The sequence below is a fragment of the Schistocerca nitens genome, chromosome 7, assembly GCF_023898315.1.
Source record: "Schistocerca nitens isolate TAMUIC-IGC-003100 chromosome 7, iqSchNite1.1, whole genome shotgun sequence".
Classification (NCBI taxonomy): domain Eukaryota; kingdom Metazoa; phylum Arthropoda; class Insecta; order Orthoptera; family Acrididae; genus Schistocerca; species Schistocerca nitens.
In genome coordinates this window covers 374166039-374183754 of record NC_064620.1, presented here as the reverse complement: position 1 = coordinate 374183754, position 17716 = coordinate 374166039, and the positions used below count along the sequence as shown (strand labels likewise).

The following is a 17716-nucleotide window of genomic DNA, read 5'->3' as shown; positions in this document are numbered from 1 at the left end:
CAACGAAGATGAACAAGAAGATGTGGGTGCAGGACAATGTAGGTCACCATCGCCACAAGCTAGCCACTGGAGAGGATGCTCCCCATCATGCCGATCAAGCTCTCCATCGCTGTTTAGAAGCTCCAGCCGATCACCTAACTGTCGCAACCTGGAAAACTAAAGGGTTCGACCTTCCTTGGAGGTTAGGCCACTGAAGATAAAAATCCTCCGCCATCGATCACTACAAAAATGATAGGAAACTATGTCAATATCCTCATGGATGGCCGACCAGGCCAAGCTCTTGTGGACTCTGAAGCATCATATTCAGTCATTTCGGAGAAGTACTGTCGCCAGTTCCAGAAAACCGTATTCGTCAACAGCAAAACATCTCTGTTGAAGGTGGCTAATGGGGAATATGTAAAACCTACACGAAGGTGCACCATTCATGTGGGAATAAGTGGCCAACCACAGCCCGTAGAATTCATCGTCTTACAAGAGTGAAGTCATGACGTCATTCTCAGATGGGACTTTTTGAAAGTTTCTCAGTCAGTTATATACTGTGGTCGCTCAAAGATTATGCTAGACAAGATGAGATACTGTGGACAAGAAGATGTGCATCTGAGTGTGCGGAGACGATGTGTGCTGGATGAAGTGATCATTCCTGCAGTCAGCACTAGAAAGGTAACTGTCGTGGGTCATGCCATGCATCAACCCATGGATCTTGTAGTTGAATGTAAGAGAAGCGTACCACTGAAGAATAACTTGGTCATCACAGCCTCTGTCGTCTCATTTAAGAATGAATTCGGTGAACTGTGGATAGTTAACAGTCGCCAAGAACCACAGATCTTTCCAAGAAGCATGTGCTTAGCAAACGCTGAGCCGTTAATTAAAGAACAACTGAGAATCACAGAAACCTCCCATGCTGAGTCTGTGGGCGAAATTAGCGCTACCATTACGAGACAAAATCTTCTAGCTTGATTATCACCAGATCTCACTACAGAACAACAGAAGAAGCTACTTGCCATCCTCAGAAGTTCTCTGAATGCTTCAGGTGAAGAGCAAATTAGACAAATTGACAGCGAAGCACCGGATTAGCACTGGAGGCCATCAACCAATAAGCAAGAGAGCATACCATGTGTCAGCAATGGAATGTTGAATAATTCACCATGAGGTAGAGAAAATGATGAAGAGTGACATCATTCAGCCTTCGCAGAGCCCATGGTCATCACCAGTGGTCCTTGTCAGGAAGAAGGATGGCAGTTAGCGCTTTTGTGCTGATTACAGGAAGCTTGATAAGATAACTAAAAAGGATGTTTACCCTCTTCCATGAATACTCGGGACACTGGCAAATCGAAGTAGATGAGGCTGATCATGAGAAAACTGCATTCATCACCCTGGAGGTCCTGTATGAGTTTAAGGTTATGCCGTTTGGTTTGTGTAATGCAACTTTTGAACAGATGATGGATAATCTTCTAAGCCACCTGAAGTGGACAATGTGTCTTTGTTATCTCCATGACATTATAGTGTTCTCAGAGACATTTGATGAACATATAAAAAGACTGAGGGCCATTCTTAAGTGTCTCCAACAAGGCAGATTGAAACTTAATCCAAGAAAGTGTCCCTTGGAAGCAAAAGAAATCAAAATACTTGGACACCTTGTGTCAAACAAAGGTGTGCGGCCAGACCCAGAAAAAGTGAGATCTGTAACGGAATTCCCTATTCCTAAAAATGTTAGAGATGTGGGAAGCTTCCTCGGATTATGTTCTTATTACTGTTGTTTATCAAAGACTTTTTTATCAAAGCCAGGCCACTCCAAGAGTTGTTAAAAGCTGATGCTAAATTTATCTGGACAGTTGCTCAACAAGATTCTTTCGATGTGCTGCGAAAAGCTCTGACGAGTGACCCTGTGCTTGGTCTGTACGATGAGAGACCACCTACAGAACTACACACAGATGCCAGTTGGTATGGGGTTGGTGCTGTTCTGGTGCAAATTTCAGATGGAAAAGAGAAGGTTATAGCCTATGCTTCTAGGACACTTACAGAATCTGAGAGAAACTACTCAACTGCAGAAAGAGAATGTCTTGCTGTGATCTTGGCCATGTGCAGATTATGACAGTACCTCTATGGAAGGCTATTCACAGTTGTTACAGACCATCATTCACTTTGTTGGCTGACAGGTATTAAGGATCCAACAGGACAACTCGCCAGGTGGGCGAGTATGACATTACTGTAGTGTACAAAAGTGGGAGAAAACACCAAGATGCCGACTGTCTCTCAAGCAACCCTGTGCAAGACCATCAAGACTTTGATGAAGATAGTGACTATCTCACTGGACTCCAGGATCTCTCTGCTGAGCAGAAGAAGGATGCCAAGATATCTCAAATTAAGCTTGCCTTAAATTGATCAGAGGTTGTACAAGGACAATTTAAGGTAGTTAGTGGATTACTCTGCACGAAAAACTTTGATCCATTTTGATTCCTAAAAACATGCACTTAGATGTTCTACAGAAATTCCATGACACACCTGAGGTGGGACATTTAGGATTTATTAAGACCTACAATAGAATCCACAAGAGATTTTTTTTGGCCAGGTTTATTTAGGAGTGTCCGTCACTATGTGTCACACTGTAGAGAGTGCCAGAGGAGAAAGGCAGTTCCTCAGAAACCACCTGGCTGACTCATACCAATTCTACCAGCCGAACGCCTTTCCAGCATGTTGGGTTTAACCTCCTCGGACGATTTCCTATGTCTGCTATTGGCAATAGATGGATTATTGTTTGCACTGATTATCTGACACGCTATGCCATTACAAAATCCGTGAAAACATCCAAAGCATCTGAGGAAGCCAAATTCATCGTGGAAGACATTGTATTAAAACACAGTGCCCCAAGATCGTTAATTACGGATCAAGTGAAAGTTTTTCAATCAAATCTTGTGACAGAGATAAACCATCGGTGCAACATTACTCATCACATGACGACTGCCTACCATCCGCAAACTAACGGGCTTACTGAACGCCTTAATTAGACCTTGGCTGACATGCTACCAATGTTCGTCAGTGTTGAGCAGAGCAACTGGGATGAGGTGTTATCTTTTGTGATGTTTGCCTACAACACCACCCAACAAGACACCACAGGATTTACACCATTTTTCCTGGTGCGTGGGCATGAGGCAACTATGACCATGGACACTGTGTTTCATTACATCCTGATGACGACTACATCAGCCAGGTGTTAACCAGAGCTGAAGAAGCTCAGCAGTTACCTCGACTCTGCATGCTGCAAGCTCAAGAAAACGATCGCCCAAGGTATGATGCGAGCCACCGCCCTGTTGTCTACCAGCCTGGTGACCTCGTCTGGATCTTCACTCCTGTTCAGAAGGTTGGTCTCTCTGAGAAGTTCCTCAGGCACTACTTTGGACCTTATAAGGTTGTAAGACAGTTGTCTGATGTTACTTATGAAGTTGAAGATTTCGACCCCAATGCAAGACGACGAAAGGTCAGAGATATGATCCACGTTCTTCGAATGAAGCCCTACAAGGATCCTGCGAGCCAGGGTAAATTCGGAGCTCCAGCGACGAAAGGTGACGAAGAGTATAACCGCAAAAGAAGTTCTAAGAAGATCACAGCCAGGGTGAGCATCAGTCATCGGGAGTCGGAGTATGCAGGACCAATGACACGTTCCCGGACTAGGATGACGTAACACTGAGACGCTGTTCTCTTGAGTAGAGTAGAGTTTTATTGGTCCTGGTAATCATATAGTGCACAAATAGTACATTGTCTGATGTAGGTCAAGTCAATGTATAACAAACTATAATATTAAATTTGAATTAATGTCACTATTTCTACATTAAATGGTAAGGAGCAATATCACAGAAGAAGCTGAGTAACACCGTAGCATAGTGGTCATGATACTAAACTGTAACATGGAGGGTCGTGAGTTCAAAACTCACCTGGACTGTACAATTTTAATTTCTATATTCAGTTAGAGTACATTCTAGAAGTATCCACAAATGTAAGAATCGTTGTACTGGAATGTTCTGTAGCTGTATACAGGGTGTCCCAGCTATCTTGTCCACCCAAAATATCTCTGGAGCAATAACAGCTATTGGAAAACGACTTTCACCGGTATCAATGTAGGGCTGGGGCCCATGAATGTACATATTTGGAAACATTCTAAAACGAAAGCATATGTATTTTTTAACACAAACTTATGTTTTTTTAAATGGACCTCCTATATTTTTTCTTCAGCAATCCATAGCATGACAAAGCACATGCACAATGGCGTTGATTGCATCGCAATATTCCCATTACATCCCAAGATATTGAGACGCGAAGTTGACGCTTGAAACACCCGACATGCGCTGCTAGCACACGTTCTAAGGCTCAGGAGTGAACCCCATGCTGTCCGTAATCGCGATGTGATTGACATGTGTAATCACACCTCCATACTTATCAAGAGGTCTGAAACGAATAATACGGTCTGCTGCCATCAACTCTCATAAGCACCTAATGGTTTCCCTCTTGCACGTTTTACGTATCTACGTACACAATATGAACCAGTACCGATCAGTGTACACCCGTCAGGTTGTCTTATTTATCCTGCACACCCAAAATAAGGTTTATCTAATGCGTTATATGACCCATTGTGCTTGTCACGCAGGGCCTGGCTCTACCTAGTCAAGTGTCCAACGTAGTTCCCACTACTGCCACAGTTACCACTTCGCCTTGTTTATGATTTACGACCCATGCAAACTCCTGTACTCCACCACCCTCTGAGCATCCCATTTGTTGTTGCTTTGGCGTGCAGTACACCGCTTGCCAGTGTAGTCGTGCATCAGAGTAATCTAGTGACGGCACGGAGGTAGTACACATTGTGAATAAACGTTGCGTTATGGAACTTATACTGTACAGTATAATGTACACACTTGAAGATATGGTAGAAATGCTGCTGATATATGGAGAATGTACGTTGACAGGAAATATGTTATGAGATTGCTTGTTTGTTGATAGTACTGTTAGCGAACATCATGATTATTTAGTTAATATGTCTGTTTTCTACCCTACTCTACATACCTGTACTGTACCCTGTTGTAGGTGGACGAATTGCTGTTCAGGCAGAACGACTGTACAGAAGACGATTCCCTGACAAGCCATCGCCTTCGCGCCGGATGTTTGGTCGTCTCACATCTCGTCTACATGAAACGGGAAGCTTAAATCCAAGACCTCGACATTGTCCTAGAACACGCACAGATGAACGTGCTGAAGTTGCTGTGCTCGCTACCATAGCTGTGAATCCTCAAGTCAGCACACGTCAAATTGAACGTGAAGTTGGTGTGTCGAAATCAAGTGCACAGCGTATTCTTAAACATCATAAATTTCATCCTTACCATGTTCATTTACACCAGGATCTTCATGGAAATGACTTCCGCAATAGGGCAACATTTTGTCGGTGCGCTCAGCAAAAACTTCTGACTAATCCAATTTTTTTTGCAGATGTTCTCTTTACCGACGAGGCATTATTCTCCAACAAAGGAATTGTCAATATGAGGAATATGCATTATTGGTCCGCAGACAATCCAAAATGGCTCCGTCAGGTAGAGCATCAACGTTCGTGGAAAGTTAATGTTTGGTGTGGGTTTATTGGAGATACCATTATCGGACCTTTCTTTATAAATGGCATCCAAAATGGCAGACAATACTCCAGATTTATACGACACAATCTTCCTGTTCTCTTGGACACCGTACCTCTGAACTGCAGAATGATCATGTGGTATCAGCATGACGGATGCCCTGCACATAACACCTTACGAGCACGACGACTTCTGAACCGTAAGTTCCCTGGTAGGTGGACCGGACGAGGTGGCCCAGTTAGGTGGCCTGCCCAATCTCCGGACCTTACACCACTGGATTATTTTCTTTGGGGAGCAGTGAAGGATGCTGTTTACCAACATGAACCAACAACACCAGAGGACATGAAGCAATGCACTATTGATGCTTGTACAGCCATCAAAGAGGAAACAGTAGCACGAAGTAGGGCATCCTTCATCCGCAGAGTGACACTATGTATGCAAGCCAATGGGCATCACTTTGAGCATGAGATGTGAATGCTATGTTTAGTATGTAGTGCTGGTATCACAGTGGAAGTTTCTACAAAGGACCATTTTACCCAGTGATGTTAAGAAACATTTGTTTGCAACAATTTGTCATTTAACGCATTAGATAAACATAACATTGATAATTATGTGATAATAAAACTAATTGGTTAAACATGTTTACATTCATCTTCTATGTCCTACCTGAACTTCCCAAATCAAAACATTTTTACCTAACAACGGTAAAACTTTTAGTCCACTTGCTCGTTTCACTAAAACTATCAACATGAATTTTACTATTACGAGTGAATGATTAACTGTCACTTGCACTAGATCTACAGTAAAGTAAAGTTTTAATGTTGAACGGCATTACCTTTTTAGTAACGGATTAATGATAAGCGAAGTTAACTTTGTGACTAACGTTGCGGTACACAGATATGTTACAGAACCGCATCACCCCTAGCCTACGGGATAAATACCTGCTGGAATGTGCGACGTTAATGCAGGATGGCAGCAGACCGTATTATTCGTTTCGGACCTCTTGATAAGTATGGAAGTGTGATTACGCATGTCAATCACATCGCGATTACGGGCAGCATGGGGTTCACGCCTGAGCCTCAGGACGTGCGCTAGCAGCGCATGTCAGGTGTTTCAAGCGTCAACTTTGCATCTTAATATCTCGGGATCTAATGGGAATATTGCGATGCAATCAATGCCATTGTGTATGTGCTTTGTCATGCTATGGATTGCTGAAGAAAAAATATAGGATGTCCATTTAAAAAAACAGAAGTTTGTGTTAAAAAACACATATGCTTTCGTTTTAGAATGTTTCCAAATATTTATATTCATGGGCCCCATCCCTACATTGATACCGGTGAAAGTCGTTTTCCAATAGCTGTTATTGTTCCAGAGATATTTTGGGTGGACAAGATAGCTGGGACACCCTGTATATACTGTATGTGTTCTGGCCGGAGGCAGTTCGCTCCATGCTCTTGTATGTGGAAGTGCTGAATAAACCTTCGTTAAGTGAAGTTAGTGTTCGTCATTCATCTAATTTCACCTTCTTCTACGTGACAATATAACTAAAAATAGTAGGTAAGCCCAGGAGGCTGCTACTTTTTTCAAAGTCACAGCTTTCTTACTGATTTACTCATTTAAAATTAGGTCGCAGAAGTTCGAATAGCATTAACCAGTGTAGAAAGACATAGTTTATTGTTAATACAGTATACATATTTACTTTTTGTGATATGGTTGTCTCATGTTAAACCAATCCCTGAAGGCTGTCCTTGATGGGCTCTACAAAACACGCTGAATGAATGAGTGTATGCATGCATGCATGCAAGCAAGCAATGTTTTCGATCTTGTTTGTAATCCTGTCACTCTACACCTCAACTACACAATGAGTACATTACTCCTTCTATCATTTAGCTTTTGCGACAGACCTATATAAACGAGCAAGTGAAATGTATGTTGATACCAAAGAGAATATTCACTTTTGATACTGAAAACAGCAATAGTTTATGTAGTTAGTGCTAGGATGTCAAGTGTCTTAGCATAATTTTTGGTTTCTATCACAACTTGTGGGTACACCAGCAAACAAAATGAAGGAATAACAATAAAGTCAGTCTGTATTTAAGGGAAATGAGTGTTTGGCGCCATAAGCCAAGAGGCCCCCTGCAGGACAAGCCTTGGTGCAGGTCTTATTACATTCTATGCCATATTGGTCGACCTGCACGCCAGATGGGGATGAAATGATGATGAAGACAGCACAACACCCAGTGCCTGAGCAGAGAAAATCCCTGACCCTGCCGGGAATCGAACCCGGGCCCGTAGGACGGCAATCCGTCACGCTAACCACTCAGCTATCAGGGCAGACACTGTATTCAATTATTTATAGTCTATCCAGAACATTCCATTATAATGTACAGGTGTAAAAAAAACTATGTGCAGAAAAGTTTTGAGCGTTCAGAAGAGATACAAAGAAATACTTTAGTATGTGACAAAAATGTCACCTGTGCACTGTTCCCCACTAGGCCTACATGAAGATTTTGATACTAGTGGTGTTTAGGTGTTTAACAAATAATAGCTGCAGCTTGAGGCAAACGTGCAGCCATCTCCTCTGGAGTGTCTGACACTGTCTCGTACACAAAACGCTTCATCTCAACCCCCATCACCCCCCCACCCCCGCACGCACACACGAAATCCATAGGAGTGAAGTCAACAATATAATATGGTGGACATGGTACCGGTCCGCACCTTCCAATCCAACAGTGTTAACTGACATCATTCTGGCCCTGTAATCATTGCCTGACTGCTAGTGAGACATTATCCAATATTTCTGGTATTACTTCATAGAAAAAGATATAAGGTCCACTTCCAAGCATGTTAAGCAGGAAATGTGACCCAGTCAGATGGCTGTGAACAATTTTAGTTCACACATTTACAATAAATTTCTGTTGATGGTGGATTCACAAATTGCATTTCGATTTTCCAGCTCCTTCCCTTCTGAAAGCAACTTCATCAATAAACATAACACTCATTTTGAAGTCAGGGATGTTTACAATTTTGTGTAAATATCATTGGCAGAATTCCACACACTGGTGAAAGTGACCAGCTGATATGTCTTGTACCATCTGTTAATAGAATGGATGCATGTCCATCTGATGCAAGATATTCTACACATTGGCATTGGAGCTATTTAGTTCCTTGGCTATGGATCGTGCGCTGGTGCAAGGGTTGTCTTCAGTTCACTGTAGCACACTTCCTCAAAGTGAACTGTTCACTCACTGTGTGGTCTACCAGTTTCCCATCAGTCTAGTTTAAGGGATCCTGCTTCACCAAGACAGCCAGCAAGTCTTTGAAACGTGACATGTTTGGTAACCCCTTCCATGGTAATTGTTCTGCTCCTAGGTGCTTGACTGTTGCATTATGCCTCCCCATAAAAGAATACTGTCTTGATTAAAGTGTAACCAGCCATAAAGAACCAGTAAACATCATTAGAAACTTTCATTTAAACTTAAAATAAACAGTATGATGTAATTATTTATCCAGGGACGTGGACATTTCTAGCAGTAATGAGAACTTACCCTTCCTCGAAGTAAGCTGTAATTGTGTTGCAAATCAGATTCCAGTGCTAATGTGTTGTATAAGAAGCAGTCAAAACATCTGTGAAGTCCAGCAGCAAATTCTTTGATGACACCTAGTGGGGAAACCGTGCACCTGTGACATATTTACAAACAGCCAGACCATGTAAACCAGTAATCATGATTTATGAAAAATGGGTCATTTACCAGCTACAAAAGGAGAAGCTTCACAGATGATGGAGTAAATGAAAAGTTTCTTGAAACCATAACTCTGGAAATATGCAGAAAAATAGCTGGAATTCACAAGACTCAGTCTGATTTTCTTTCTTCATTTCACATCCATCTATCTTCCAGGGTGCATTTTCAGGTTTTCGTGGCCTAAGGAATAATTCATTAAATTCAGGTGGAAGTGTTGACATACCCATGATTGCATGATAACACAAGATAAGACAATTTTATTGTCATTAGGCCTTGTACAGCAACAGACAATTTTTTTTTATGCATGTAACATAATCATTACGTTAGCAAACAGAACTATTTGGTCATGTCAGTTGTTAGCTTACAGTTCCACGATGCATCAAAAAATTCTTTTAATTCATAGAAGGAGTTGGCAACAAGCCATTTATTTATTGTTCTCCTAAATTCACACTGTAGAAGGTCTTGTACCCTCTGCGGAAGCTTATTAGTTTGTGGCTCACTAGCTCATAGCTATTGATTGACTTTGATAATCTGTGGTGTGACATATGTATGGAATTATTATTTCTTGTGTTGTGACTATGAATATTATTTCTACTTTTTACTTTGTGTAGCTTCTTTTTTGTGTAGGTTGTTGTTGTTGTTGTTGTTGTTGTTGTTGTTGTCTTTAGTCCTGAGACTGGTTTGATGCAGCTCTCCATGCTACTCTATCCTGTGCTAGCTTCTTCATCTCCCAGTACCTATTGCAGCCTACATCCTTCTGAATCTGCTTAGTGTATTCATCTCTTGGTCTCCCTCTATGATTTTTACCCTCCACGCTGCCCTCCAGTACTAAATTGGTGATCCCTTGATGCCTCAGAACAGGTCCTACCAACCGATCCCTTCTTCTTGTCAAGTTGTGCCACAAACTCCTCTTCTCCCCAATTCTATTCAATACCTCCTCATTAGTTATGTGATCTACCCATCTAATCTTCAGCATTCTTCTGTAGCACCACATTTCGAAAACTTCTATTCTCTTCTTGCCTAAACTATTTATCATCCATGTTTCACTTCCATACATGGCTACACTCCATACAAATACTTCGTGACACTTAAATCTATACTCAATGTTAACAAATTTCTCTTCTTCAGAAACGCTTTCCTTGCCATTGCCAGGCTACATTTTATATCCTCTCTACTTCGACTATCATCAGTTTTTTGCTCCCCAAATAGCAAAACTCCTTTACTACTATAAGTGTCTCATTTCCCAATCTAATTCCCTCAGTATCACCCGACTTAATTTGACTACATTCCATTATCCTTATTTTGCTTTTGTTGATGTTCATCTTATACCCTACTTTCAAGACACTGTCCATTCTGTTCAGCTGCTCTTCCAAGTCCTTTGCTGTCTCTGACAGAATTACAATGTCATTGGCGAACCTCAAAGTTTTTATTTCTTCTCCATGGATTTTAATACCTACCCCGAACTTTTCTTTTGTTTCCTTTACCGCTTGCTCAATATACAGATTGAATAGCATCGGGGAGAGGCTACAACCCTGTCTCACTCCCTTCCCAACCGCTGCTTCCCTTTCATGTCCCTCGACTCTTACAACTGCCATCTGCTTTCTGTACAAATTGTAAATAGCCTTTCGCTCTCTGTATTTTACCCCTGCCACCTTCAGAATTTTTAAAGAGAGTATTCCAGTCAACATTGTCAAAAGCTTTCTCTAAGTCTACAAATGCTAGAAATGTAGGTTCGCCTTTCCTTAATCTTTCTTCTAAGATAAGTCGTAGGTTAACACTTGATATATATATATATATATATATATATATATATATATATATATATATATATATATATATATATATATATATATATATATATATATATATATATGTGTGTGTGTGTTGACTTTGATTGCTTTCTTCTGCAGGAGTAACACATTTTGAACTTGGCTTGAATTTCCCCAGAGAATAAATCCATTTGACATAGTACTTTGAAAACGTGCATAATAAGATGTTTTACCATAAGCCTCTGGTACACATTTCATAAGACATCTTAATAAGTAAATTATTCTGGATAATTTAACACTAATGTATTTTATGTGTTGCTCCCAGAACAATTTGTCATCTAGGTATACCCCCAAGAAGTTTATATAACAGGGATCATAAAAATTACTTTTTTCTTAGACAAAATACTGTTTTTTGTGTTTTGATCTCATTCAGGACAAACCCATTTGACCTGAACCAATATGACGCTTGTGTGAGGGCATTGTCAGAAAAATCTTTTTAACTTATTTAGTTCATTTTTGTAGTTTAGGAAGGTAGTGTCATCCACAAATAGCACTGTATTGGAACTTATTACAGAGGGTAGATCATTGATTATTACCGAAAACAAAAATGGTCCCAATACAGATCCCCGCAGAACTCCCACGTTAGATTGGTTCTCGGAGACTTTTCTGTGCCAATACACACAACTTACATACAGTTTTGGAGATAACACTTTAATAGTTTTCGGTAGTACCCCTTGATGCTATAAAAATGGAGTTTCTGTAGAAGTGTGCCATGTCCTACACAATCAAATGCTTTACTCAGTTCACAGAATGTGGCATGAGTAAATCCTTTCTCCTCAAACACTTTAAGAACTTATTTAATTACACAGTGTATTGTGTCTACTGCTGATGGTCTTTTTTTTTAAATCCATATTGTGTTGCATTAAATATTCCAAGTTTTTAAAAATGAGCGGACAACTGATGATAAAATGGTGTATTCTATTATTTTGACCATAACTGGAATTATTGATATTGGTCTGAAACTTGCAGAGTTGTCTTTGTCACCCCTTCTAGACGCAGGAACCACCCTAGATAATTTCATCTCCTTTGAAAAGTATTCCTCTGATAAACATTTATATATGCAGTGAGTCAGTGGATAAACAATGGAATCAATGACTCAGTCCGCACCGCTAGCTGAGTGGTCAGCGTGAAGTAATGTCATGCCAAGGGGCCTGGGTTCAATTCCCGGCTGGGTGGGAGATTTTTTCCACTCAGGGACTGGATGTTACGTTGTTGTAATCATCATCATCTCATCCTCATCAATATACAAGTCACCGAAGTGGCGTCAACTCAAAAGACATGCACCAGGCGAATGGTCTACCCGACTGGAGGCCCTAGTGACACGACATTTCATTTCATTTCAGCAAATTGCAAGACTTGTCACAAATATCAGCACTCTCTGATGACTTAAAACTTTCTTACTGTTTTTAATACAGTACTAAGCATAACCTCAAAGAAAGTGAGAATATTATGTAAAGGCATCCCATGATGAATTTCTTCTAAGAGTTCTGATGGACTTGTATCAGGTTTACTGATGCCATTGCTTTCTTCCTCAATAGATTTAATAAAATAATCATTCAACTCTTGTGGAGAAATATTGATTTTTACCTTATGTGATTCTTTACAACACTATTTATGAGATTCCAAGCAGCTGTGCATTTATTGTTAGAAGGCTCAATGTAGTGGGCATTGTGTGACTTTTTCGCTTCAGTAACTGCTTTTTTATAACCATTTCTCCATCTTACATACAGAGATTTTGCATTTTCAGACTTAGTATTATTGTATATAACAGCATCATTACATGATCTTTCATATCAGACAGCATTTTAGTGTACCAAAAAGTTTCCTTTTTTGACACCTTCTTTTTACAACCTCTGTCTGTTACATTATATTTCCTAATAGGAATACTATCATTAAATATTTGCAAAAATGAGTTAAAGAAACATTCAAAATTCATCTTAACTGACTAATTATTTGATAGATAAAGATTACCATCATTTCTGTGGCAGTATCAGTCTCTGTCTGCAAGGGTTTTCCTGAACTTGTCATTTTTTCCATTGTTCAGTGGTGTAGTGATCACCATTTTTGAATTGTCCATGTTACCAATAAGATTGACTGGGCTGGTCCTGTTAGCATACACTAGGGACACTGATTTGTGATCAGAAAAGAGAACATTGTTACATCACACTTAGCTTAGGTACATTTAAAATTAGCAAATATATTGTCTAAGCACTCTTGTTCCCTAGTAGGTTTGTAGTTAACACACTGTAGATTGAACTGTTGTAATAGGTTTTTCAACTGCACCTGAAATTTAATGGATTATTCTTCTGTGCTTCTTCTGACTAAGGTTTGGATCCACTTTTGTTCTTCTCCTCAATGTGTACAGCAGGATCTACTTATCGATTTACAAAATGTCATTCATCAGTCTTTCTTTTTGTGTACCAGTGTCATTCCATTAAATCGTGTTTCTGGAGCTGGCGTGGATACACACCTTTTCTGCCACACAGGATGAAAATTTTCTTTGCTGAATTTAGACCTTGGTATTTTCTGTTGTAAAGTTATTTCATGTCTTTTATTCCGGGCATGAGAGCACTTTGTATCTCTCATTGTTAAGTTGGAGGAGTTTTCAGATAGGGGAGGCACATGTATTTGTGTCAAGATTAAAATATTTTCAGATATGAATCCATGTCAGTTGTTAATTTGCCATTTACCACATTCGTTAATGGATGGAGCGTTGCTATAGCATCATGATTTGCATAGTTTTTACTTTCTTCACATGAGAGTGCCTGTTTTTAACTGAATAAAATTATCTGCTGTTGATTAAATATGAATCAGAGTTGAAGATGAGTTACTTATTCCATAGTATTCAAGCTTTGCAATCATGATATCGCAAGAAATAGTCAATGGCATTTCTTGCATTATGTAAAATCAGAGGCACAATTAAAATACAGTTAGTGCTTCTTTAACAGTATCAAGGACATAATGGTAGTATTCTTCGCTGTAGGAAACCAAACTGTCTAACTAATAAAAGGTAATTTTCAAAATAGTTACACAGTTAACAATACATTAGGAACTCAAATATTTTAGACAATATTGGAACAATAGGCTCCCACCAGATCCAAAAAAGAGAGTAATCTACTCCAGCCTTTCAAGTATGGGTTACATGGCTTCTTTGTGGCACACTCCCTTTACTCTGCACAGGAGTTTCTTATAGTAGTTTAAAACCTTTCACTAAATTGTTTAACAAGTATACGTACAGCCTATCGTCACAAATCTCTTGTTCTTGTGTGTCTTTTTTTTTTTTTTTACCTGCTCTCTTCTTGTTAACTTCAGCTTTCTGTGAATTATGTCTGCAATAACTTCGGCTCAGGTGATTAGCTACAAGTGTACTCGTGTATCATGCTTTCATTCCATCAGTTTTGGGTACAGTGTGTCTTGTCGATGTTCAATGCCAGAAGCAACTTTTTACAATGTTCCTGTCACATTATTGTATAATAGTTTTTATAGTTGCAACAACTTGTGTGCTGCTACATTACCATAAGTGAAAGTCAGTAACAAAATACTGAACAAAGCAGTCTTCTGGTGCACCCACTATGCTAAAAGTTTCAGTTAACTCCTTCAAGATATATAATACACTCTACATAGCAGTGTCTCCTTGCCATGCACTAATAATCTTCACTTGCAGTAATTATTTTATATTACTGGGGATGCTACTTACTCACAATAGTATTATTTTGAAAGCAAAACTTTGCAATTCACATATGTTTCTGCCTCATAATTTTCCATTTTGTCAACTAAGATATGCCACATTTTATCACATAATTCTTTTCTGTTCAAACCATTAATTTGCATAACTTATTTCACAGCACTCATGTGGATGAAAAGCAGTATGAAGCACTGGTCAAAGAGGTCCAAAGGCTCACAACTGAGAATCAACAACTGGCACAGAAGGCGGCTATTACTGATTCTGGACATCAGCTATGTGTGTACTGCTTTTTTGAATCATGGCATTATTTTGCCAATTTTACAATTATCTATAGTTGAAAACAACATGAGTAATGCTGTAGAGGAGAACAGCAGTAGGTAAAACATTGTAAAGTGTTCAATAATTAAGAAAGTATCACTCTGTGCTTCCAGATGAAGAAGCCTTTCGCAGGAAGAATGAGCAAATAGCATCTTTACAGGCACGCCTCAGTCGGTATGAGAAACACAAGCAAGATTTGGAACGACAGCGAGACTCACTGCGAGAGCAGCTGGAGGATACTCGCCAAAAAATGGAGCAGTCAGTTTTTGAATCTACACAGGCAAAAGAGTCAGAGGACATTTCCATGCTGCAGGAGCTGGTGGTCAGGCTCAATGCAGAGCTTGAACGTTACCAGCAGAAATTCCACAAGCTAGGTGTGGAAATACCATCACAGCGACAAGACACACCACATCCTCCAAGGGATGTATCCCCTGAGACCTGGGCTAAGGTAGGTTATTATAGTTATTCCTTAATTTCTTTCCTTACTCTAAAAGAAAGCAAAATAAAATATGTAATATATAGCTGTCAATATTTCTTTTCTTGCTACTGCCAGTATATATTTTATGTCCTCTTTACTTCTGCCATTATTAGTTATTTTTCTGCTCAAATAGCAAAACTTGTCTATGACTTTTAGTGTCTCATTCCCTAATATAATGTCCTAGTATCGCCCGAGTTTTGTTGACTACATTCCAGTGCCCTTGTTTTACTTTTGTTGACATTCATCTCATAATCTGTTGTCAAAACACTATCCATTACATTCAGCTGATCTTCCAAATCCTTCTCTGTCTCTACCAAAACCAAAATGTCATCGGCAAGCATCAAAATTTTTGTGTGTTCTTCCTGAAATTTACATTCCATCACAAATTTCCCCTTAATTTCCTTTACTGGTTGCTCAATATATAGGTTGAATAGCATATGAGAAATAGGTTACAAACCTTTCTCACTCCCTTAGCAGTTATTGCCTTTTCTTCAGGTACTTTCGCCTAGTTTCTTTGCAAATTGTAGATAACCTTTCACTTCCTACAGAGCAAGGTGCCACAGTGCGTGTTTAGCACACTGGACCCGCATTTGGATGGGCAATGGTTCGAATTCCCATCTGACCATTCAGATTTAGATTTTCCATGATTTCCTCAAATCACTCCAGGCAGATGCCAGTTTGGTTCCTTTCAAAACGAGTGGGCAATTTCATTCCCCATCCTTTCATAATCCGGACTTGTGTTCCATCTCTAATGACCTTGTTGTCAGTGGGAACTCTAATCTTCCTTCCATCTTTCACTCCCTGTATTTTATTCCTGCTAACTTCCTAATTCCAAAGAGTGTATTCTAGTTAACATTGTCAAATCACCAGTGATTTACCTGTCTTCAACAACATTGATTTACATGTTCCTGTATTTCTCTGAAAACGTAACCGAACTTCCCTCAGGTCAGCTTTTGTCATTTGTTCCATCCTTCTGTAGATAATTCATGTTATTATTTTGCAACCGTGACTTACTAAAATTATGGATCAATTGTTCACACCTGCCAACAACTGCCTGCTTTGTAGTTCAAAATTACATTCGTCTTTAAGTCGGAAAGTATTTTGCCTGTGTCATATGTGCTGCATACTAGGTGAAATAGTTTTGTTGTCGTATGTTCCTTTGATCCATGACCACCAAATTGCCAATGAAACTTACAGAAATTGGTCTGAGCATGATCTGAGGTGCAGATATTTTGCTCAATGGATGTGCTCAGTAGTAATGAGTCCAGGTGACCTTCCAAGTCACATAAGTACATCATGTCTGTAGTGTGTTCCTCAAACCATCATGACACAATTCAGGATTTCTGGTGCAATGTCTTCATGAAGGTACATGTCACACACATGGAGTGCTGTGAAAAAGAAGCGAGACAGATATGTTGCTCACTACCAAAAGACAATGGTAGATGTGTCAGGACCCCATTTCATGCTGTATAAATATCCCTCAGATGAAAATACTTCCACCACCTGAGGAAATGGTGTCCTGTTAGTATCGTGCATTGTCTCAGCAATTTTCAGCGCACTGCTACCCAGCCATTGCATATTCCAATTTGTTGTGTGACGTTTGAGTAGAGGTGACCTATTCTGTACTTAGAGCATCCAGTTTGATTTTCTGTGCCCATGCTAATCTCTGTGCCCTGTGGTATGGTAAGTAGATGCACGTTTGTGATGAGGTGACTCCTGCTCTCTATACTGAGGAGATGGTTCTGAATGGTTTACATGCTCACCAGTTGGCATTGTCCATCACTGAACTGGCAAGTGCTTTGTTGCACAGTGGCCCATTATTAGTCCATGGTAATGTCAGTCATCAACACATACTTGGCCAGGACAGGTTACTCAGGCCATGGACAATTCCCCAAGTCTAGATACTTGCAGTACATCCTTTAAAAGCTGGCAGTGCCTGCATGACCTAGCGGATGGAGTGTTCTGTAGACCAGGCACCCCCAAACTGCATTGATGTGGATCTTGCACACCCTGTGCTTGACCGTCATGCAAACTGGCAGTATTTGGTCTCATCA

General features: G+C 39.9%; 1 protein-coding gene across 1 annotated transcript in view; it reads left to right on the top strand.

The window, feature by feature from the left end:
* The window catches only part of LOC126195814 (centrosomal protein of 89 kDa-like), a 126199-nt gene that overhangs the window by 26287 nt on the left and 82196 nt on the right, over positions 1-17716 (top strand). The window contains exons 3-4 of the mRNA XM_049934455.1: positions 15027-15142; positions 15298-15632. Of these exons, the coding sequence (XP_049790412.1) occupies positions 15027-15142; positions 15298-15632 (451 nt within the window). The remainder of the gene's footprint in view (positions 1-15026; positions 15143-15297; positions 15633-17716) is intronic.